Source organism: Clinocottus analis, unplaced genomic scaffold, assembly GCF_023055335.1.
Source record: "Clinocottus analis isolate CAN_PGR_092001 unplaced genomic scaffold, fCliAna1.0.p SCAF_3, whole genome shotgun sequence".
NCBI classification, from domain to species: Eukaryota; Metazoa; Chordata; class Actinopteri; order Perciformes; family Cottidae; genus Clinocottus; species Clinocottus analis.
Window position 1 is genome coordinate 23,624,025 of NW_027176042.1, and position 24,988 is coordinate 23,649,012.

Sequence of the window (24,988 nt, forward strand, 5' to 3'; positions counted from 1 at the left end):
GTCACAGAGACTCTTGAAAGATTAAATAATTCTCCAGAGGAGTCGTCAGCCGGTCGATAATGACCGAGCCGTCAATCTTTTCCACGTCGAGTGATGAGTCATTTGTCGTCAGCCTGAACTTAAAGGTTCTCCTTTTTTTGCCTTTTTTTTCGTTTGCTGCAAAAAATGATGGCTCAATTAATTATTTTTTAATATCCGTCAAACATTTTGAACGCTCTCTCATGGAAAAAAAGGTTTTCCTCCAAATAATCGCTTTGAAGAGAAGAAGAAGAAGCTTAACAATGTAATAAACATGTAATAAACATATAATAAACATGTATTAAACATGAATGTATTAAATATGTATCTTATGCATGAATGTATCTTTCAAGTTAACAATGCTTTCATGGTTTTATCAAACATAAAGTATAGTAGTAGACTCTACAGTTGTCTATTTGTCTATGTATTATAATTTTGCTTTTGTATGCATTTTATTCTATTCAATGTCTTTTGTGCCTGAACCTTGAGTCTGTCATAAAAGATTGCTTGATAGTCAATGAGAGAGCGAGAGAGGAAGATATTAAACTCGTCCTGCCCTGCATTGCCTCCGCCGTCCCTAAGCCACGCCCACATCCCCTCATCCGCATTCCTATTGGCCGAGCTGCCAGCAACAGTCTGCTCTCCATCCCAACCACAACCACCCCTCTCTCTCTCTCTACATGCAGCTGGGCAGTGAATGAATCCAGTCAGACACAAGCTGTTAAACAGCCTCTCTCTCTCTCTCTCTCTCTCTCTCTCTCTCTCTCTCTCTCTCTCTCTCTCTCTCTCTCTCTCTCTCTCTCTCTCTCTCTCTCTCTCTCTCCATCCCTCCCTTCCTCCTCTCAGGAGCACACAGTCACTGGAGCATCGCAGAGGGAGAAGAGGACGAGCTGCAACTCGCCGACAGCAACGTTCAACCGCAGCGCAGCTCCGGGTCCACGCAGAGGCAACAGATTGCAACACAGTTGCAATTGTTGCTGCAACTTGACTGTCGGAAAAAAAAGAAGCGGCAGCTTCCTGCAGCTGACGTCTCCTGCTCGTTTTCTTTGGGGAGGGGGCGGGGGGGTCAGTTTTTTTGTCTGTGCGGAATAAGGATGAGGATGAGCGGCAGGAACGATACGCTTTGATTCTGTCGGAGAGCAACACGTTTCCAGCTGGTCGTCCACGCCTCCTCCTCATCCTCCTCTTCTTTCATTGAAGGAGGAGAAGAAGAAGAAGAAGAAGAAGAAGAAGAAGAAGAAGAAGAAGAAGAAGAAGAAGAAGAAGAAGAAGAAGAAGAAGCGTTGGTACACGAGCTGTAGCATGCACAAACAGGGGGAGGATGTCAGAATGACACGCAGAGTTCAGGGAGTTTTGCTGCGAGGCGGAAACAAGAGCGAGACCAGGTTCTTCTCACCAGCTGCATGTAAGACCCCGGTCTGTCCTTCAGACCTGGACCACCTGGACCACCTGGACTTCTGAAGGACTTGGGGATCCTCCGGTCGTGAGGATGTGCACCGGCGTCTTTTCGAGAACGGAAGCAGAACAAGAATCCCCCGAAACTTGAGCACGGACCACAGGAAGTGGATAGACAGATGCTCAGGTCTGCAAATACAATATATAATACATAAATATACATAATTTATCAGGACATAAACCTCATCAAAAGAGAGATCTGGTTCTCAGAGGATCTGCATCACCAGGAGCTACACCTGCAGAGAAACACCAACATATTTTATTTTTTGGTGACGTTTAGCTGACACTTTATCCGAAGCGACTTACAGTTTTTGCTCCGCACACTTTCGGAGGTTAAGCGTTTCCTCAAGGACACATCGACATGGACTAGCGGAGCCGGGGCTCGAACCACCGACCCTCTGATTGACAGACGGGCATGCTAACCCGTGAGCAACAGTCGCCCATTTCTCCCGCCAAATAAGTTTTTGCAGATTTGTGTAATTCGTTCCCCCCCCGGGTGCGAGCCTCTTCAGTGAGGTTCCTGCTTCTTCACTGTTTTGTATATTTTTCCCGGGGTGAGGTGGATCTGCCGCGCGGGGCAGCTGACAGCCGTCCAAGACGCCGCGCGCCGTACTCCGCGTGAAGAATGCGCAGCCGCGCTTGGCCAAGCCGGCCGACCCGGGCCCGCCGGCGGGCCTCTACATGGAGCGCTCCCAGAGCCGCATCAGCCTGTCGGCGTCCTTCGAGGCCCTCGCCATCTACTTCCCCTGCATGAACTCCTTCGACGAGGACGATGGGGGTGAGTGGCAATGCACACACACACACACACACACACACACACACACACACACACACACACACACACACACACACACACTCAAGTCCCCACGGGGCTGTGTTCATTCACGTTAATGTCCCCACCGGCATAGAGGAACAAGAACGCACACACAGACAAACACATGCACACACAACACACACACACACACACACGCAAGATCGATGGAGCCATACATAAAACATGGCACACAAAGGCACATGTCGTTTGTCACCCGTCTGCAGGAACACTGATGCTGTGTGTTATTAAAATCTGTCAGAGCAGTAAAATCACCTCTCAACACGTCGTTTATGTTTACTTTTGTTTACATTCTTGTTTTTTACATCGCAAATTCACTTACGTTATGTATTCAACACTTATAATACGTGTAGATGAAATCAAGCATTCTGATTGGTTGAGAGTGAGTCACGGGGTGTACTATATTGAGCCATAATGTACTGTATTGAGCCGTAATGTACTGTATTGAGACAGAGTGTACTGTATTGAGCCATAATGTACTGTATTGAGACAGAGTGTACTATATTGAGCCATAATGTACTGTATTGAGCCAGGGTGTACTGTATTGAGCCATAATGTACTGTATTGAGCCAGGGTGTACTGTATTGAGCCATAATGTACTGTATTGAGCCATAATGTACTGTATTGAGCCATAATGTACTGTACACCTGTTTACAATTACCTGAGCGTTCCATATCAGTGCGCAAGGCAACTTACTTTTTACTTATTATTCATGATGTCGCAGGCAATCATATTATAAAAGCAATAAGGTACTCAACGCAGTACTGTATTGTCAATAATGTACTGTGCATCGCCCTTGAGCAGTACATTATTGACGATATAGTACTGCATCGAGTACCTTATTCCTTAATTAAATGTTGGACCCGTGCAAAAACACTTCAAAATGGTTTCTGACATGTAGTGTGGAAACAAGTTTCTGCTGACAGGAAGTGGTTTGTTTATTATCCTCAATAATGTTGTTGCGCTTCAGAGAGATCATTTTTTTTGTGATCAGATAAAACATACGTCTGCTTTTTAGTGCAAGAGTCAATTTACCAAAAAATAATTATTGCTAGCTCTCCTTGCAGATTTCAACCCCGGATTGGTTGTTCAATTCAATCTGTGCGTTATTTCTTATATATCTCAGAAGCATCAGCAAATTCAGCTTTTAGATGATTGAAAATAACACAGATTTGTTGTATTTCTGTTCAGAATCATTTCCTCTCAGTGCTTTTAATCAGATAAGTCAGTTACAACGAAAGAAAGCTTCGACTGATTGATGTGTTTTTGGTATGTGTTGTGTATGCATGTGTGTGCAGGCTTGTGTGTGTGTGTGTGTGTGTGTGTGTGTGAGTGTGTGTGTGCGCACCTATGTGGTTATGTCAGGTTCTCTATGATGAGATTGCCGGTAGGATCAACTTTTCCCTCAAATCGGGTGCATCAGATGATGTAATTTCATTTCGCTCTGAACTGGTTTTATTGCTACATTACATTACTTTGGATTTCCTGACACACTAATCCTGTCTGGGGAAAAAAAACCTGCAGTGCTGGATTGTCTTTCCCGTAGCGATTAAAGTAAGAGAGAAAAGTTTACTGCATGTTCATGAATAAGGTTTTATAAGAAGTGTGTGCAGGTTTTTACTGTTAATGTTAACTTTTACGTTTTTTGCTTCATATTAGCTCAAACTGTCACTTTATTCTGATTCTTCTGCGTCCTTTTAGAGCCTCTGATGGCTTTTAGAAGAAAAAACGACCAATCAGAGATGAGGAGTCTGTAAACGCAGCTGTCAGCTGATCAAATAAGAATCCAGATTGTTTCTCTGTATTGTCAACCTCTCGCCTCAAAGGTTTCAGAAAAATGCATATAAAATTAGCTGATGGGCGGTGCTTGGTTTGGCTTGACTGTTTTCAACACTCCTCTGGTTGTATAGAAGTATATGCTTCATGTGTTGAAGCTGCATTCTTTCGACTGACCACTAGGGGTGACTCTTCTGGTTGTATAGAAGTCTATGCTTATTTTAAAGCTGCATTCTCTCTCCTGACCACCAGGGGGCGACTCCTCTGGTTGTATAGAAGTCTATGCTTCATGTGTTAAAGCTGCATTCTCTCTCCTGACCACCAGGGGGCAACTCTTCTAATTGTATAGAAGTCTATGCTTCATGTGTTAAAGCTGCATTCTCTCTCCTGACCACCAGGGGGCAACTCTTCTAATTGTATAGAAGTCTATGCTTCATGTGTTAAAGCTGCATTCTCTCTCCTGACCACCAGGGGGCGACTCCTCTGATTGTATAGAAGTCTATATAAATGACTCTACTTGATGTATTCCCTCAGTAAACATTGTAAACATGAGTTTATGTCTCAATCTCTAGTTTCAAGTCTTCTATACAGCATGATGTTCATTTAGTACATTCTAATCATTTAGAGTCAAACAGACCATAATATCTGGTCATTTTATTCATTGCATTTATTTTTTTGGTGTTTTTACTCCACTAAAGTTTCATATCAGCCAACCTGTGTTTTGTGTTTTCAGTTGTTTTAAAAATCCCATTCCAATATCTATTTCTAAATGGTGTTAAATCAAAGTATACAGCGTACAGAAGTACTGGATGCACTGGGCTCACCAGGAGCTTGAAGGCAGCAATTAGTCACCCGGTGCCCTCTAACAGTCAAACTCTCAGCACGGCGACCAGGGACAGGAAATCTGCAGCGCCAAACATTTCCACAGTAACGACGCTAAAAGCACACGAGAGAGAGCACACGGCCGCCGCGTGGCCGGCAGTATGAACGCTCGGGATGTTTGTTTTTTTTTCTTTCACGCAAGCCGGACCTTGTTGGAACAGCTGCGCCGCCACCAAAATATCCTGCTCGGCTGAAAACACAGATGTATTTACACAGCAAATCACACTCATTTTCAATCAAAACACTTGAAAATAACCAAAGTGCCAAAGAGAGCGGCGGACTCACTTCCTGGGAAACATCTCCACTCGCGTGCTGCAACACAAACACAACACAACACACAGGGACTTATAGCGCTTGTGAAGTCTTATTGTTGTTGGTATATAAATATACATATTGTTGGTATATATATATATAAAATAAATTAAAAAGTTATACATATATATATATAGATATATATATTAAATGTAAAAATGTATATATATATTTTTTAAATATATATATATATATATAATATTTTGTTTTAAATATATATATATATATATTTAAGTTCACATTTATTTATGTATAAACATATTTATAAATATAAATATATATGTATATATATAATAAAAATATATATATATATAGAAATATTAAAATAGTTACAAAGTTGACGTTAAAAAGTTGTACATTTATATATATATACACAGCTATATAACAGCTGTATGAATGTGTGTTTGTGTTTACTGACGCTAACCGGCCTGAAGAAGAGCTGCATGCTGGGAATTTCACCTGTACGATCGTGTGAATCATTCTCTTTACACTATTGGGACAGATTTGAACCTGCCGGCGCTCTCTGTTGCCTCCGGACGTCCCTCAGCCGCACGCACACACACACACGCACACGCACACACACACACACACACACACACACACACACACACACACACACACACACACACACACACACACCTGGATGAGCACTCATTAACTCACACATACAGGTCTTACTACAGGCACACACACATTTTCTGGGTTCACATGAACCTACACAAGTCTCTAGACACACACCAACACGCACACACACTCACACACACACACACACACACACACACACACATATGAAAGCAGTGTGTGTGGTAATCAGAGCGGAGCGGCAGGTTGCGGTTTGTGGCTCTCGGTCTAATTAAATGCTAATATGGCAGCTGATTGTGGCTGACTGCAGCTAAATAGAGGCCTGATTGCAGGTTAATTCTCTCTTTCTCTCTTTCCACTTTTCTTTCTCTCAGCGTCTCTCCGTCGAGCTCTCCCTCCATTCCCTCTCTCTCCCTTTTCACTCTGCGGTCCTAAAAATCCTGTTTGCAGGTTAACTCTGTCTTTCCGCCTTAAATCACCTTTCAATTACTTTCCCTCTCTCTAATCTCTCTCTCCCTCCTTCATTTCCACGCCTTTCCCTCTTTTGGTTTCACTCGTTCACTGAGCGTCAAGTGAAGTGCTAAAAAAAATGAACAAGCGGCTGCTGTTACACATTTTGAGACTGACTTAGAAGACCTGAACATTTGACATTACCACCAAATAGTGGAACATGTTCCTCGGACGGCCTTTGATGACATATTTACATCGTGCTGGTGTTTGTAGATGTCCCACACACATGCATGTAATCCAATATAATCCAGTCAGAAGCAGAACAAAACAATGTTTACCTTTTGCTTTCACACGGGACATGAACTGCCGGCTCCGGGGTGAAAGTCCTGTCTAATGTTTGACCCGTCGACCCGAACTCCTTCCAATCACACTTTGTGGACTGTTCTCGTCATATGTAACTTTATTACATCATAACTTTTGGTGGCTGCGACTATTTTGTGCTAAATGGCAGCTTACTTTTTTATAACGTCGCAGGTAACCGTATTATAAAAGCAATAAGGTACTCGAGGCAGTACTGTATCATCAATAATGTACAGTAAGGGTTTACTTGAGGCAGTACTGTATCTACAATAATGTACAGTTTAAGGGTTTACTCAAGGCAGTACTGTATCTACAATAATGTACAGTTTAAGGGTTTACTTGAGGCAGTACTGTATCTACAATAATGTACAGTTCAAGGGTTAACTCAATACAGAACTTTATCTACAATAATGTACAGCTCAAGGGTTTACTCAATACAGTACTTTATCTACAATAATGTACAGTTCAAGGGTTTACTCAATACAGTACTTTATCTACAATAATGTACAGTTCAAGGGTTTACTCAATACAGTACTTTATCTACAATAATGTACAGTTCAAGGGTTAACTCAATACAGTACTTTATCTACAATAATGTACAGTTCAAGGGTTTACTTGAGGCAGTACTGTATCTACAATAATGTACAGTTCAAGGGTTTACTCAATACAGTACTTTATCTACAATAATGTACAGTTCAAGGGTTTACTTGATGCAGTACTGTATCTACAATAATGTACAGTTCAAGGGTTAACTTCAAAGCAGTACTTTATCTACAATAATGTACAGTTCAAGGGTTTGTCGGCCCTCTGCTACACGTCGGACCTAACAACACCCTTAAACTGTACAATATTGAAGATATAGTACTGCTTCGAGTACCTTATTGCTTAAATACATTACCTGGCAACTGAGCTGTTATTTTTAAAACATGTTTCTGATGAATCGTGCCCTCAAAATGAGTTCTCTGTGGCCTCCACTTAAATGCATGTTACAAAAAAACATGAGTCTCTTCCAGTCTCGCTAAGCGACAGATGGATACACACAAATTATGAATTAATATTTGAACTAGAAAACACAATCATATGAACAAAGAATATACAACCAACGAGAGATACAAAAAAAAGATACTTTAAGACAACATTTGAGATCATTTTCGATTATTATAATGAATGAATTCTTATTAAACTGCATTACTCTTTACGAACGCGGAGCGACGCGGAGATTCACGTCAACGTTGTTTCACTCTTTACCGTCGTCTCCTCGGCAGAACAAATAAAACATAAATCACAGCTCCTGCTCACGTCTCTCTGTGACCTCAATTACAGTCTCTGTTCTCACATCTCTGCAGACGATCAGCAGGCAGAACACACACAAAGACACGCAAAGACACACACACACACACACACACACACACACACATAGGGCCCTTATGCGAGTGTAATCGAGCATCTCAGGTGTCAGATTTCACAACTCTTGGTGACAGACTGACAGCTGATCTGAGTCTCCATTTTAATTGTGAAACATGTAAAAAAAAAAAAAAAAATCTGTCTCATCACCTGTTTGATATGAAACAACGTCCACGCGTCCATCTGCCTCGCCGCAGGAAGCAAAGCAAAGTAAAGGTTTAAGTGTTTCAGGGAGGATTCATTTAGTACATTCTGATGTTCCCATTAATCAGATGTGGAAAAAAAAACTTTAATATAGAAACAGAGCGAGCTGCTGCTGCTCCGGGAGACTCATTAAGTCGATATCTCTCGCTGTACTCTCCTCACTTCCTGAAGCAGCTGACTCAGGACAGAAACGATGGGTTTACTGTAAAGATTAGAATATAAAATAACATTTAAGCTAACGGTACGACGGTATTAGCTTCATGCGTGATATAGATAAGAGGAAATGTCCCAGAGGGCCACGCCCCCAAACACATCGTTGTTTAACTTCATTTAAATTGGCACAACACCGCAAACCCTCATGAGAAGAGACAGGTGATGTAAAAAATAGTTAAAGTAGCCGCTAAGTTGATGTACTTACGTTAGCTCCATCGACTCCGTCAGCTTCTACGGCGGACCGTAAAGGTTTCACTAAATCCTTAATAAGTACCCCTTAAAAAGATGGGTTTCAATAATAAACACATCTTCGTAACCCTATGGGCTTGTGGGAGTCTAAATATAAAATATAAGCTTTCCAGACCCTTTATTAGTAGCTGAAAAATTACAAAACAACCACAGCTTTTTTCACTTTTTTTTCACGTTTCCTAGTCCCTGAAGGCTTTTTGTTCTGCTTGCGTTCCTAAAACGACGCCATACTCCACGTGCAGAAGCAGACGGACATTTTAAGTCCCAGCATGCCCCATTCAGACAACGTTTTGGCATAAAATAAGTATTTTTTTGCTCCATTTTTGAACCGGACGACACAGTTTAAGCTAGGGATTACTGTAAAGATTCAAATTTAGGCTGAAGGTACGGCAGTATTAGCTTGTTTGTACATGTGTGATACAGATAACAGAGAAAATGTCCCAGAAGGCCACGTTCTGCCCCTCCTCCAAAAAAAGTCCTGGATTTTTGTCGAACTCTCAAACGAGGGTGTGAAATACGAGCACGCGTCGAATTTTAGCGCCGCTAATGAGACGTCGCGTCACTGTGGAAGGATCGGGAACATTAGCCTTCATCAGAGGAAAGAATCAGGATGAGAGGACAGAAAATAGAGAGGATTTGAGAGTGATGTATGGCGGAGGGAGATGATGATGGAGAGAGGAAGCTAGGACGTGAAGGGAAGAGAGGTGAAAGGGAGGAGGTGAGAACTGAGGAATTAAAATGCTCGTTACCCTTGTCTTTTATCTCTCCTTCCTCTTGCGTCCCACGTCTTTTTCCTTCCCTCAATCATTTCCTCCTCCTCCCCCTAACCTCCCTCCTTCCCTTCATTGCATCATCACTCAAACTCTGCGTCTTCATCCCTGCTGTCAAGTCACATGGAGGACAAAGAGAGAGAGACAAAGGAGACACACACACATACACACACACACACACACACACACACACACACACAAAATGGCTTCTAAGTTAAAGTAAATCTTATAACTCAAAGTCGTGTTTTTAATGAAAAACATGGCCGAAAAGATTTCTGTGCCCGCAGGAGTTCTGCAAATGTTGCTGCATTAATGCGTCGCACCAAAAGATGAAGGCAGAAAGATGCATGGAGCCGATGTCACAGATGTGAGTTATAGAGAAGAAAGAAGGGAGGAGAGAGAGAGAGAGAGAGAGAGAGAGAGAGAGAGAGAGAGGAGCAAGGTCCCCGGTGAGCCTCAGAGTTGGAGAGATGACCCAGAAAAGTCAGGAGTAGCAAGCGGACTGCCGGCAAACGAGGTCTCCTCTACAGAGGGCGAGGACGAGGTGAAGGCTGCAGGTGCTGTTGTGTTCTGGAGCACTAACGATGGTTGTTGGTTCAGTGCAGGGTGCCATGCCGAGACGGAGCTGGTGGAGTGGTCCTCTGGTTGTATAGAAGTCTGTGCTTCATGTGTTGAAGCTGCATTCTCTCTCCTGACCACCAGAAGGCAACTCCTGTGGTTGTATAGAAGTCTTTGCTATATGTGTTAAAGCTGCATTCTCTCTACGAACCACCAGGGGGACGACTCCTCTGGTTGTATAGAAGTCTGTGCTTCATGTGTTAAAGCTGCATTCTCTCTCCTGACTCTGTTATATATACGTATTTCTATACAACCAGAGATTGTATAGAAATATGTATATATTTGTCTTCAAAGTTTACTGAGGGAATACATCAAGAGAGAAGTAGAGTCATTTATATAGACTTCTATACAGCCAGAGGAGTTGCCCCCTGGTGGTCAGGAGAGGGAATGCAGCTTTAACACATGAAGCATAGGCTTCTATACAACCAGAGATTGAGACATAAACTTGTCTTAAATGTTTACTGAGGAAATAAATAAAAAAATAAGTAAAGTCATTGAAATAGACTTCTATACAACCAGGGGAGTCGCCCCCTGGTGGTCAAGAAAGAGAATGTAGCTTTAACACATGAAGCATAGACTTCTATACAACCAGAGGAGTCGCCCCCTGGTGGTCAGGAGAGAGAATACAGCTTCAACACATGAAGCATAGACTTCTATATAACCAGAGTAGTCGCCCCCTGGTGGTCAGGAGAGAGAATACAGCTTTAACACATGAAGCATAGACTTCTATACAACCATAGGAGTCGCCCCTGGTTGTCAGTAGAGAGAATGCAGCTTTAACACATGAAGCATATACTTCTATACAACCATAGGAGTCGCCCCTTTGGTGGTCAGGAGAGAGAATACAGCTGCAACACATGAAGCATATACTTCTATACAACCATAGGAGTCGCCCCCTGGTGGTCAGGAGAGAGATTACAGCTGTAACACATGAAGCATATACTTCTATACAACCATAGGAGTCGCCCCCTGGTGGCCAGGAGAGAGAATGCAGGTTTTAAGATATTTCTGACACCTGTGCAATATGACGATGTCATACTTCCCTCCGGTTTAATGTAAGTTGTAAGAGATGGTTTGGATTCCAGACACTTATTGGTATGAAATCTGAGTTTCTCTCACACACGCGTTCACTTTTTGATGCACTAATTCGAGCTCAAAGCCTCAAAGAAAGTCTGCTGCGTATTTGAGAGACGGGCTTTTTGTTTCACTGGCGCTGCCAAATCAAAGAGAGAGCGACATCCCTCAACTCGAACGCGTTTGATCTCGCTTTCATCACAGAGCAGCGACCAAACCCTCTTTGGTGGAACGCTGATTATTTGGTTTCGGTAAGTTGAAATTGCGCAATCATCAGGCCTCTTTCACAAAAAATAATGCAGTTATAAATTGTCTGTTTTCTTTCGCCGCGTCCCTGAATAACCCAACGCGAACAAGCGCATCGGCTCTTAATTCAATTTTCCGTGTTGTGCTTATGTATTAAAGTGCATTAACACCTGCAATTGGGCCGCGGGGGGCCTCATGTGGCGCCTCCCCCCCCCCCCCCCCCCCCCCGAAGCTTCAGTGAGTTAATTAAGGGGATGTGAGGACACGCAGGGTCGCTGTAAAGGTGCCTTCATGTAGAGGCACGATGGAGCTGCACGATGGAGCCGAGGGGCGAGCCGTGAAAGAAGCACTTTGCTCCACACGCAGCACTTTAGCATTTGGCTAGCATCTGGTTAGCGGCTGTTTGCTACTCGCTGTGCTTATGAGATAAGACCCACCCCTCTGGACCCTGAGGTCATTCTCTTGATTTTACATCACTTCTTTAATTCACCTTTTTAAAGGCCCTTGAATATTTGATACGTACCCATGTTTTACATTTAAAAAACAGCAGAACAATCTCAGCTCTCGATATAACGAGGCCCCATTGCCATAAGGCCAAAGCGTAAAGAGAAAAGGCGGGAAAATAAATGGTTGCAGAAAACGACAGGACACGTGAAGCGTTTAAATAACGGACGCGGCGCGCCGTCATCTGATCTCATGGACATTTAAAACTGTAACAGCTTCCAGTGTGTACGAAGACAGATCAGTTCACCTTGAAAAGAACTTGCAATGGTTATTGCTTGTAAAAAATATATATTTGTAGCTTATTCTGGAGACGTTGTCCTGACACCGGGTTTTCTACTGGCGCTCGTTTCCCACACCGTCCAGTCTTTTGTCGTCGTTTAGTATTCAGAGTCGCGCTTTCCTTTCATTTCCAAAAGTCCTCTCTCTCTCTCTCTCTCTCTCTCTCTCTCTCTCGCTCAGGCAATTTCTTTTAATTTTGAAAAGTCTTTGCTGGAGCCTCTCTCTCTCTTCCTTTTTGGAAACGGTTGTTCGTGCCCTTCTCCGTCCCGCAGTCTCGACACAAACTCTGGCAACAACGAACCCACACAGTGCCAGCTGTGAGAGAGGGGAGGGGACGACGTTGTGCGCGTGAGTGAGCGCTAACACAAGTGTTTTGTGTGTGTGTGTGTGCGTTCTAAGTCAAAGATCCAGCCAAGATCGTGTTAATTGGCTCCTCCCCCTTTTAAAGTGACTCGTTCTTCCTTCGGCGACTCGGTGAAACTGTCCAGCCACGAACCGCCGAGAGACAAGGCGGTGACATCATTGTGAAGGGTTTGCATTCCCAAACTAAATACACTGATTATCTCCACAAGAATGATTAAAAAACAGGTGGAATATGTACAGAAAACTCTCGTGAAAGTCGTTAACGAGTTCATATACGTGTTCTTGGTAAATTGGTTTGTGATAGTACACAGGAAAGGAAACAAGGAAAAATGTTTGCGCCATCATATCAGATCCACCAACACTCAAAATGCCATAACTTCTCTCCTGGTCTTTGAACGCATCTCGCTCCGACTGAGAATGTTGTGTCAGCCATAAATCATATTTCACTTTTCTTTTGCTGGAAATAAGTTGCACTGATTTGGCGATACTTTGCTTGATTTTTGCGTATTTCAGCAGCTTCTAATATTTCCAAAACGGCGTGCTAATCCTGCGTAGCTTCATGCTAACGCATTGAAAACGTATCTTTTCAAAACTCATATTCATGGTTTATGTTTATATTTATGGTGGAATAGTGTCATGAACATGACAAATGTACTTATATATTGACCTGCTGCATCACACCAGAGGCTCTTATATGGACTGAAAGGCCTCGGGAGACCGATGAAGACTCCCGAGGAAGAGGCAGAGAAAGTGGATTGAATCAAGATCACTCTTCAGTGGCTCTTGGATGTGTATTTGCGATCCCTGCAGGTCCGTTCAGGCGTCTGAATAAACCTGAAGAAGTAGAAAACAGTCCACTGCGTCTGCGAGCTCCTAACTCTCCTAACAACGCACTCCATACGTCTTTGACTCAAGAGGAAGACGAGGGTTTTATTTTAACGCAGTCTCGTTTCTCTCTTGGTGAAGATAAATATCCGCGAGGTGATTCTCCGTTAAATCAGTTGTGTTACTTCAGAGACGCAGTGTTTGAAGTTTGGAGGGGCGAGAAATATGTGATCTTTCTCCTTTCCCTCACTTTTTTTTACCGCACTTTAGCCTCTCACTTCATCTCGTCTTCCCGTCGCTGTCTCGTTATTTTTAGCTCTCGTTTGTGTCTTGACGGACTTTTAATAGGATCTCTCTCTCTCTCTCTCTCTCTCTCTCTCTCTCTCTCTCTCTCTCTCTCTCTCTCTCTCTCTCTTTCTGTTGTCTCTCCATCAGCAGAGGAACAAAAGGTATCGAAGTTTGCTCCACGAACAAGTGAAAAAAAAAACACATAAATCAGACGACAATGTCTCCCGGTGTGTTAAAAACAAAACAGATTTAATAAGACAAACCAATTTATATGGAAATGATATGCGCGGGCGATACATAAGTCCGTGTGAGTAAATAATGGATGAACCGCCTGACGTCAGCGTCCTCGTATCCTTCCGGCTGTCGCCACACTTCACGCGTCCCGAAGGACTCGGGGGAGGGGAGGCCGAGGTCCAGACAGCGTTACAAATTCATGACTTCCTCATAATTTGGATGTTAACCCCTTTACATGTTCAGAGCGATCCAGAGTGACCGGTGTTGATAGAAAGCGCATTAGCTAATGTGCACGATCAGCGAAAAATTGCAACTTGCAGATATTCATGGTGCCCAGAGGATCCTACCGCTTTTGGGGATCATCCTGATTGTAGGCAAGATATCCCGGCGGTTTGATCCCTGAGGGCCACGTCGATGCGTCCTGAGGGAAGAACGCTTAACCCCAAATCTAATCAGTTCACCCTCATCCTGTTAGATGTAGCGCAACGTTTTCATTCATCACCACTCATTTAATGGGTTATTGGACCAAATGAATGTATGAAATGTAAGAGCACTAAACATATTTGTGTGTCTAAAGCACACAGCAGGTCAAAGTCAGTGCTGCAGGTTAAATGCTCGATAATGAACCAACGAGGAAAGAAGAACATTATGACAGAAATGTGCAATCCATGCAAACGGTTTAACCAGATTATTGGCAGCGGCAGGCCGGCCGATCAATAACTCTCCCACGTCATCGGGACACTTCATTTGGCCGACGCGGAGACGATGGAAAGCGTCCACTCTATTCAATTGGCGAAGGAACACTTTGTGTGACAAACACACTGACTGCAGGAACCACTTCCTCTCCACCGGAGGAACGCGATAAAATCTGGTGCATTTAGCAATTCATGACGTTTTTTACAAGGCAACGCTGCTGCTGGCCGTCGGTTCTCCTCTGTGGTTCTAGTGAAGGACCCAGTGTGAGTAAAACCATCGGTAAGATGGAAGACACGGTACCGTCGGCGAAATCTACCGTAAAATCTGGGTTATAAGCCATTATTTTTTTCCTCAACTTTGACCCGTGCGGCTTGAATATCGTTCGCGAGCGTTCAATAGCAAGCGTTCGCTAGGGAGCGTTCAATAGCAAGCGTTCGCTCGGGAGCCTTTGCTAGGGGGCGTTCGCTCGGGAGCGTTCGCTAGTGAACGTTCACTTGCGAGCGTTCACTAACAAGCAATCGCTAAAGAGCGTTCGCTAGGGAGCATTCGCTAGGGAGCCTTTGCTAGGGGGCGTTCGCTAGGCAGCGTTCGCTAGTGAACGTTCACTTGCGAGCGTTCACTAACAAGCAATCGCTAAAGAGCGTTCGCTAGGAAGCATTCGCTAGGGAGCATTTGCTAGGGAGCGTTCGCAAGTGAGCGTTCGCAAGTGGGCATTCGCTAGTGAGCGTTATCTAGCGAGCGTTCACTAGGGAGCGTTCGCTTGCAAGTGTTCACTAGCAAGCAATCGCTAAAGAGCGTTCGCTAGGGAGCGTTCGCTAGAGAGCGTTCGCTAGGGAGCGTTCGCTAGGGAGCGTTCGCTAGAGAGCGTTCGCTAGCGAGTGTTCGCTAGAGAGCGTTCGCTAGCGAGTGTTCGCTAAGGAGTGTTCGCTAGCTAGTGGCTCAGTAGCAGCAGCTAGTAGCAGCTTATTTACCACCGCGGCTTGTTTAAGATTGAATAGAACTTTTGTTTTGTTTTTAGTAGACGTGGCTAATAAAAGGGTGCGCCTTATAAGCCGAATTTACGGTAATACCATTTTCAGGACATTAGGGACGAGCCGTTTGTTTTTGAAACTCCCAAATAGTCTGAAAAATGCGTCCAACAGCTCCGTTATCTGGCAAACATTTGCCCGTTGCTCCAAAAATACGAATTATCTGTGCAACCAAAAAAGAAATGCGTAAATATTACGCAATATTACGTCATCAGTTCTTCTCGATCTGTTCGCTGCTGCCGCTTATTGCTCGTTGCTTTCGCTGGTTGGGTCTAGACATTAATAGCAATGTGGTAATTTTGCATAAAAGTTATGTGTGTATTTTTAAACAATAGCTGTTTTTTTTGGGGGGGGGGGGGGTACGGGGCTTTTGGAAGACCGACATGGCTCCCAGACAAACGTAACCACTCCTCTGCATTTCGGCCTCGATGTTCTGGTCCAATGGGTTCGGCGTGATTAAACCAAAAGGTACTTTTTTCCTGCTCTGAATGTCGCTCGACAATATTCCATATTTTTTGCCGTTCTAGCATCAGACGTCAACCAGAGAGGTTTCTGACGGCGACCTCCCGGCTCCGGCCGTAGTCATCGCTCGTCATCGGCCGCGAGGAAGTCAATTTTTCAAACGAACGCGACTCCTTCGGCGCCTCCCCGGGATCCTCCGTCTTGCTCTGACGACCGCCTCTCGCCGGATCCTCGTATTCGGTGATGAACGGGCCGACGGTGACAGAGCAATTTCCACTCGGCCACATCCATTTTATTTAATTTAACCATTTATTCACACGTTTCGGACGTGAGATATTTCCCAGCGGAGCGTTGCCTTCATTTTAACTCACAGGAACAGGAAGGGATTAGAGGTCTCGGCCGATGATGATGATGATGATGGTGATGATGACGAAGGTGAGGCGAGGGAGGAAGAAATGTGAGCGGATAGATGAGAAGCAGGGAAGTGTGTATTGATAATAAGCAGGATGAAATACTTCAAGCTTTTCTCTACTTCAAAACCAGGTTTTCGTACGGAAGCCCATCACCGTCAGTAAAATAAAAATATATAATGAAAATATTTATTTATCTAACTTCTTCTGCTAGAAAAATTAAATGAAAACAGCGCCACTGAAGCGCCTGCACACTTAGTATGATTATGACTTTATCTCATAATTATGACTTTATAATACAATTATGACTTTATAATACAATTATGACTTTATAATACAATTATGACTTTCTACCTCATAATTATGACTTTCTATCTTATAATTATGACTTTCTATCTCATAATTATGACTCTCTATCTCACAATTAGAACTTTTCATTTTATAATTATGACTTTCTATGACACAATTATGACTTTTTATTCCATAATTATGACTTTCTATATCACAATTATGACTTTTTATTTCATAATTATAACTTTCTACATCACAATTATGACTTTCTATGTCACAATTATGACTTTTTATTCCATAATTATGACTTTCTATATCACAATTATGACTTTTTATTTCATAATTATAACTTTCTATATCACAATTATGACTTTCTATGTCACAATTATGACTTTTGATCTCATAATTATGAATTTCTATATCACAATTATGACTTGCTATCCCCCAAACACACGTTTTTATTTGATAAATATGACTTTCTATATCATAATTATGACGTACCAAGGGAATATTGTTGTTATCGCAGCAACGTTTTCATTCACTTTTACTGGTTGAAGTGGGCTTCCATACTGGGAAGACAAAATGAGGTCGAGCTCAAGCGCATCCTGATGTTTTATCTGCTTCCTTCTGTCACCCAGAGGAGATGTATTTACTATATATTTATATATATATATATATATATATATATATATATATATATATATATATATATATATATATATATATATATATATATATCGCCTCAGACGTTTGTGAAGTTGAGAATTTGTTCAAACTTTATGGAGGGTTTCAAATTAAAAGGCGTCCAGAGGAGAGAGCGCTGACATTGTTGGGTCACCGTGCTGGAAGTGGAGTGTATTTATAGTGCCGTCAGGAGGTTTGGATAATATCCGGCACTGAATGTTGTCTGTGTGTGTGTGTGGTGTGTTGAAGTGTGTGTGTTGTGTAGAGAATCAGCTCCTTTTCACACGTCTCTGCAGCTACAACTTAATGTGACTCTGTGAGTCACGAGCTGATTGATTCAAAATGCCATCGATTGCTTTAAGTAGTCCTGCAGACACCCCATAACTCAGGATGTGTTTATGGTCCTGCTGAGTCAAAAGCTTTATGGGATTTCTCTTCTCTTCCGTCTTGGGTTCCTAATCTGTTGCGCAGCTGATTTCATTAGTAAAATACGACCAGGAGAAGACGCACAAAAAAGGGAAGTAATGTCCACCAAATGCCAAGAATTGTGCGAATGGTGGGTATTTGATGGTAGAATGGTACCAACCCAAATACACAACCACGTCCAGCACTGGGGTTACAACATGCCACGTATACAAAGACTGTGGCACCTCAATAATATCACCGTTTTCATCGCATTTTCGTAGATAATTTGCCTTATGAATGATTCTGCTGGTTGTTTACTGTGTGGCTCGCTGTCAATCTAGTCTTTTTCTACAGAATCGGAGCAACAAAGACTAAAAGTCTAAAGATATTTACACATCTGAACAACATCTCACATGTGTAGCCTTTATTATAACACCAACATTATTCACACAACCCTAGTGGTTGCAAAGATACACACTTTTAAGTTTGGGGATGACATTTTTTGAGGAAAGGGCCTAAAAATAATTGGTTAAAGCATTCTTGTTTCAATGGATACTTAAGGAGCCTACATCATTTTTAAAATAAATCAACATTGACTTCGCCTTCCAAACGTTTGTAGACATTTATCTTATTTAAATATTGCGTCATTAGAGGCTCCGGCGGTAGAAGACACTCAGTGTTTTGCGTCATGTGGGCCACAAAGTTCGTCGTACCTTTTTCTGTCTCTCCGTCAGTCGTCCGTTGGCCGGATCAGCCGGCTGAACGGGAGGGTGGTGGTGGTGGTGGGGGGGGGGCAGCTATTTTAAACGTCCGCTTATTAATATCCCTCCTCTGGGGAGCCGAGCTAATGAGTCCTGGCTCTCAGATTGCTTCATCGCAACTTCTATGCGCGACGCATCAGACACTTTTCTTTCGGTGCTCCACATGAACCCCCAACATGTCGCCGCTAACAGAAAAACGAGGAGGAAGAGGGGGGGGGGGGCTATTTCAGAGCCGATTGGGAGTTCTCTTCCTCCTATTTCAACACACAAACTGTTTTCACATTTTAACGACGTCGTATTTGACCTCCATAGGACACCGAGAGGCCTTACTGTGTGGGAAGGAAGGAGAGGAAATCAGGTCAAGCATGCTTCACAATCCCCTGCTGACACACTGAGCGACCAGGTTTTCAGACTTAAGGTCCCGAACATCTGGAAACTAATAAACAACGGCAGCTGGTCACAGAGGGGTGAAAGTGGTCCGGCTCGGCTTTCCAAGCAGAAGCTGGCCGCCCCTCACATCTGTCTGCTCTAAACACTTTAAACATTTGTGTTTCCAATGTCTTTACTTGGAGCCGGCTGGTCGGCTCTCAGAGGGATTGTTTTGTTTTTTATACGTTTTAAAATGTCTCCTGAACTAAAAGTTTGAAAGATGCTTTGATTTGATTTGTCTGTTTTACTCTAAATGACGATAATGTACTAAATGAACATCACGCTGTATAGAAGAAGACTTGAAAGTAGAGATTGAGACATAAACTCATGTTCACAATGTTTACTGAGGGAATACATAAAGAGAGAAGTAGAGTCATTTATATAGACTTCTATACAACCAGAGGAGTCTCCCCCTGGTGGTCAGGAGAGAGAATGCAGCTTCAACACATGAAGCATAGACTTCTATACAACCAGAGGAGTCGCCCCCTGGTGGTCAGGAGAGAGAATGCAGCTTCAACACATGAAGCATAGACTTCTATACAACCAGGAGTCGCCACCTGGTGATCAGGAGAATTTAGCTTCAACACATGAAGTATAGACTTCTATACAACCAGAGGAGTCACCCCCTGGTGGTCAGGAGAGAGAATGCAGCTGTAGCACATGAAGCAAAGACTTCTATACAACCAGAGGAGTCGCCCCCTGGTGGTCAGGAGAGAGAATGCAGCTGTAGCACATGAAGCATAGACTTCTATACAACCACAGAAGTTGCCACCTGGTGGTCAGGAGAATTTAGCTTTAACACATGAAGCAAAGACTTCTATACAACCCAGAGCAGTCGCCCCCTGGTAGTCAGGAGAGAGAATGCAGCTTTAACACATGAAGCGTAGACTTCTATACAACCAGAGGAGTCGCCCCCTGGTGGTCAGGAGAGAGAATGCAGCTTCAACACATGAAGCATAGACTTCTATACAACCAGGAGTTGCCACCTGGTGATCAGGAGAATTTAGCTTCAACACATGAAGTATAGACTTCTATACAACCAGAGGAGTCACCCCCTGGTGGTCAGAAGAGAGAATGCAGCTGTAGCACATGAAGCAAAGACTTCTATACAACCAGAGGAGTCTCCCCCTGGTGGTCAGGAGAAAGAATGCAGCTTTAACACATGAAGCATAGACTTCTATACAACCACAGAAGTTGCCACCTGGTGGTCAGGAGAATTTAGCTTTAACACATGAAGCAAAGACTTCTATACAACCCAGAGCAGTCGCCCCCTGGTAGTCAGGAGAGAGAATGCAGCTTTAACACATGAAGCATAGACTTCTATACAACCCAGAGCAGTCGCCCCCTGGTAGTCAGGAGAGAGAATGCAGCTTTAACACATGAAGCGTAGACTTCTATACAACCAGAGGAGTCGCCACCTCAATCGTCATCATATATTGTGCATCGTCAGAGACGGACATTTTCCAGATAAGAACACACACCTACCTGATCTGACACCTTTACCAACAACATCAACATTTTACTGTCGGTATGTCACGGGAAAAAAAACCCTGAAACATCAGAAAAAATGAATTTTATATTATCTTGTAATTACTTTTAAATGTCATAAAGTTATGAATTCATTGGGTACAAATATTTTGAAACTTGATTATGTTATTATCATGTTTTATTAAACCGTGTTTCATTATTTTAACCTATTGTGTTACTTTTAGAACATGTTATGTCCTCGTCTCCTCTGCCGCCCCCTCTGGATGTTTGGTGTATTGCAGCATATTTCTATTCCTCTTCTCTATTTTAAAGTCAAAGAAGCGTGACGTGTGTGAGCCTCGGCGTGGTAACAGACAGTTTAGACTGTAAAGCGAGTTGTTGTGATGATTCTTCTTCCAGCGTGAGGAAGATTTTAACTCCTGAGCTCGTTTCAGTTCGTCCTGAGTGTTTCTGCGGCTCCGCTGAGTTTCGCAGAAAGAATTTAATGTTTCATGAAAAGTCTGCGACTCGATGCTGACGAGCAAAGCAGATTTGCTCGTCTGTAAATCCAGACGCGGGGTCAAGAGGTTTGTTTTTTCGAGCTAAACCTCTTTTTGTTGTTGTTGTTGTTGTTGTTGTTGTTGTTGTTGTGGCTGTTCAGGTTGCTCTCGCGGTCTCACGGGAATTTATAAAAGTTCATCCTGACCCCAATTTTGATTGCTTTCAATCTGCAGCGTTTGAGGCAGAGTGTCACTTTAAAGCTCAGAGTGAATCAATCTGAAGGACCGCTTCAGGTACGTGAGAACTGTCACTGCCGTGGAGAAGACACAACAACACAACAACACAACTCAGTCTCACACGACAACAACACAACACAGTCTCACGCAGTGTGGGAAAGAGTCGTGAGATGAAATCAATTGGTTTGGTGAACGTCTTTTACCGCAAGATGTTAAAATGAAAGTTAGGTTTAATTTTTAAAAAAGAAGTAACAAAACAGAAAGGATTATTTTAACCAACAGCTAGGTTTAATTTAAGCAAAAGTTAGGATTAATTTAACCAAAAACTCGGCTTTACCAAACCAACAGCTAGGTTTACCTAAACCAACAGCTAGTTTTAACCAATCCAAAACCTGGGTTTAATTTAACGAACAGCTAGGTTTAATCTAACAAACAGCTAGTTTTAATTTAACCAATAGCTAGGTTTAACTAAACCAACAGCTAGGTTTAACCAAACCAACTGCTTGGTTTAACTAAGCCAATAGATGGGTTTAATTTAACCAGCAGCTGGGTTTAATTTAACCAGCAGCTAGGTTTAATTTAACCAATAGCTAGGTTTAACTAAACCAACAGCTAGGTTTAACCAAACCAATAGCTAGGTTTAACCAAACCAATAGCTAGGTTTAACTAAACCAACAGCTAGGTTTAATTTAAACAACAGCAAGGTTTAACTAAACCAATAGCTGGGTTTAATTTAACCAGCAGCTAGGTTTAATTTAACCAACAGCTAGGTTTAACCAAACCAATAGCTCGGTTTAACTAAACCAACAGCTCGGTTTAACCAAACCAATAGCTAGGTTTAACCAAACCAATAGCTAGGTTTAACTAAACCAACAGCTAGGTTTAACCAAACCAATAGCTAGGTTTAACTAAACCAACAGCTAGGTTTAACCAAACCAATAGCTAGGTTTAACTAAACCAACAGCTAGGTTTAACCAAACCAATAGCTAGGTTTAACTAAACCAACTGCTTGGTTTAATTTAACCAACAGCTTGGTTTAACTAAACCAACTGCTTGGTTCAATTTAACCAACAGGTACAACACTTATGGTGCGTTCACACCAGAAGCGTTGTGTATTTTAAGTCTGGGGTCACAATATTTTGTCGGCGCTGACGCTCCGGCTCACAGACTCACACTGGAAATCACACGAAACCAGTGAAGAAGAAGCAGCAGCGCTAACCCAAATCTGCCAACACCCCGTTCCACGTGAGCGATAGAAATAGCACCGTTCTAGGTCGCCCTTTAATAACTGCAGAACTAACTTCATGCCACTGCGCTGGTGTGTGTGTGTGTGTGTGTGTGTGTGTGTGTGTGTGCCCGACTTCCTAAAGAAAAAGAGAGAGTACGACATTGTCGGGGTTTGATCAGTGCATGTAGCGGTGGGGGGAGGGGCGCGAATACACACTTTTTATTTTACCTTTAAGCCACTCATTCAGTGGATTTCAACGCATTTATTCAGCAAGAAAGACACACAAAGCTCCATTGTGAGACGGATTGCGTTACCATTTTACGGAAATAGTGTTTGTGTGTGCGTGTGTGTGCGTGTCTGTCCTCACTATTAAAGGCAAACAACTCTCCCGTACTGGAGAACTTTATTATAAACTCAACCTTCATGAACACACACACACACACACACACACACAGGGCACCTTGCAGCCAGAGATAGGTCCCATTAACGCCGTGCATCGATTTTGTGGTTTCTTTTGGAAGAAAATGGGTGCTTTTCGCCTTTGGGCGTCGATCCAATGATTTCCCCGTCACTGTGGTCGCTTCTTTCTTCCACAACGGGACAAACACACACACATTAAATGATCAGTTCATACGCAAACCTGAAAGATTGCTCCTCAATGTTTTACAAACAGTTATTTCCTTTATTTTTTTCTGTGGTGGACGAGAAGCCGGATGGCGGCCTGACTGTGTTTGAAATGCGTTTGTTTCGTTCCCCCCTCCCGCAGTGGACACCGAGGGCAGGAAGCTGAAGGGAGGCATCCAGAGGAGCACGGAGACGGGTCTGGCCGTGGAGATGCCGAGCCGGACCGTCCGGCAGGCGAGCCACGAGTCCATCGAGGACAGCATGAACAGCTACGGCTCCGAGGGGAAGTGAGTACACCTACAGACCCCAAAGACATACTTTGATTGAATTCATTCCGTTAGCCGGAACGCTGGAGCCGGTCCCGGCTAACGTCTGGGCTCGTGGAGCGACCGTCCACCCTCACACGTTCCTTTAATCTGTCTTTGGCCTGTGGGAGGAACCCGGAGGAAACCCACGCTGACACGGGGGGAACGTCCATACCGGGGAACCCTCTTTCTGTGCGGTAACCACCGCTAGCCGCTAGCCGCTAGCCGCTAGTGCCACCGGCGCAGCTGCGTTTTGATACAAAGCGTGTCTCAACAATTTAAGAAACAAAATTCCCCGTGAACTTTGGGAGGATTCTTTGGCATTTTCAACATTTATTTTTGGGGTATTTTGCAGCTCCAGAAATCCATTTTTATGGTGTGCAGCTCGCGTGTTTCAATCCTCCATCTGATTGAAACCGTCAGCAGCAGCGGTGGAAAAGTGCCTGTGACATCAGCAATACTAGTGTAGTACTACTGAACACACACACACACATGCACACACATACACACACACATCCATGCAGATTCAGTGCCAACCTGGCTACCAGCTTGAATTCCTACAGTTACATAACAGGAGGAGGAGATTGGGACTGGGAGGGTTTACACCGAGGAGAGCTAGAGATTCAGAGAGAGGATGAGTGCATCATGTGTTTGCATATTAGTAATCTGTTTTATATTCGGAAAATATTGTAAATGTTCTTTTTTATGAGAACGCAGTTAAGCGCCGCCCTCTGTGCGGTTTAAAGACGCCGGGAGGAATTTTCGTTTTGGGTTAGTTTTGGCGCCACCGGTGGGCAAAAGCGGTAGTGTTTCTGAGCACCTTGAGAAAACCTCTCGTTTTACTGCAGCAGGGTCTGACAGTCGACCACGCTCATGAATGGATTAGTGAACGGGGGGAAAGGCCGAGGGACCCGAGGGGCCAGGGGACGGATTTATAAAACGACACTGTAAAAAAAAAACTTATAAAACTATCACAAAGACACACACAATGACTACAGGGATGCAAAACGATCACAAAAAGATGCTAAATTACTATATTTACTATACAAGAGCCGAAACAAAGAGGCACATTGAAAAAGGATATGCAAAAGTACTAAAAAATACATTGCAAAATAATCACAAAGACACGTAAAAACAACTGAAAAGCGATGCAAAACCACCACGGAGAGATGCAAAATGACTGGAAATAGATGTAAAACAACCACAAAATGACCAAAAGGAAAAAATCTATTCTCTAAACTACTACAAGGAGAAACAAAATGACATGCAAAACGATCACAAAGATGCAAATTATTGATATGGAAGTAGTTATCAGCTTAATGCCCACTTGCAGAAAGATATTTGTGGTTATTTTTCGGCTCTTATTGTTGGTTAGATACTGAAAAACTACATTTTTATTTCCCAAAGCTCTCCTCACAGGCAAGAAATGCAGTTGCGAGTGAATCAAAGGAGATATAATATAATTTTAACATAATTAGTTATTGTTACTTTTCTAAGCTGAACCTTTGAAATGCAAATAATTC

General features: G+C 43.1%; 1 protein-coding gene across 1 annotated transcript in view; it reads left to right on the forward strand.

Annotated features, from left to right (window-relative positions):
* Nucleotides 1-888: 888 nt before the first annotated feature.
* The window catches only part of rims4 (regulating synaptic membrane exocytosis 4), a 39,672-nt gene continuing 15,572 nt past the window's right edge, over nucleotides 889-24,988 (forward strand). The window contains exons 1-2 of the mRNA XM_068594712.1: nucleotides 889-2,251; nucleotides 23,303-23,447. Of these exons, the coding sequence (XP_068450813.1) occupies nucleotides 2,155-2,251; nucleotides 23,303-23,447 (242 nt within the window). The 5' untranslated portion in view covers nucleotides 889-2,154. The remainder of the gene's footprint in view (nucleotides 2,252-23,302; nucleotides 23,448-24,988) is intronic.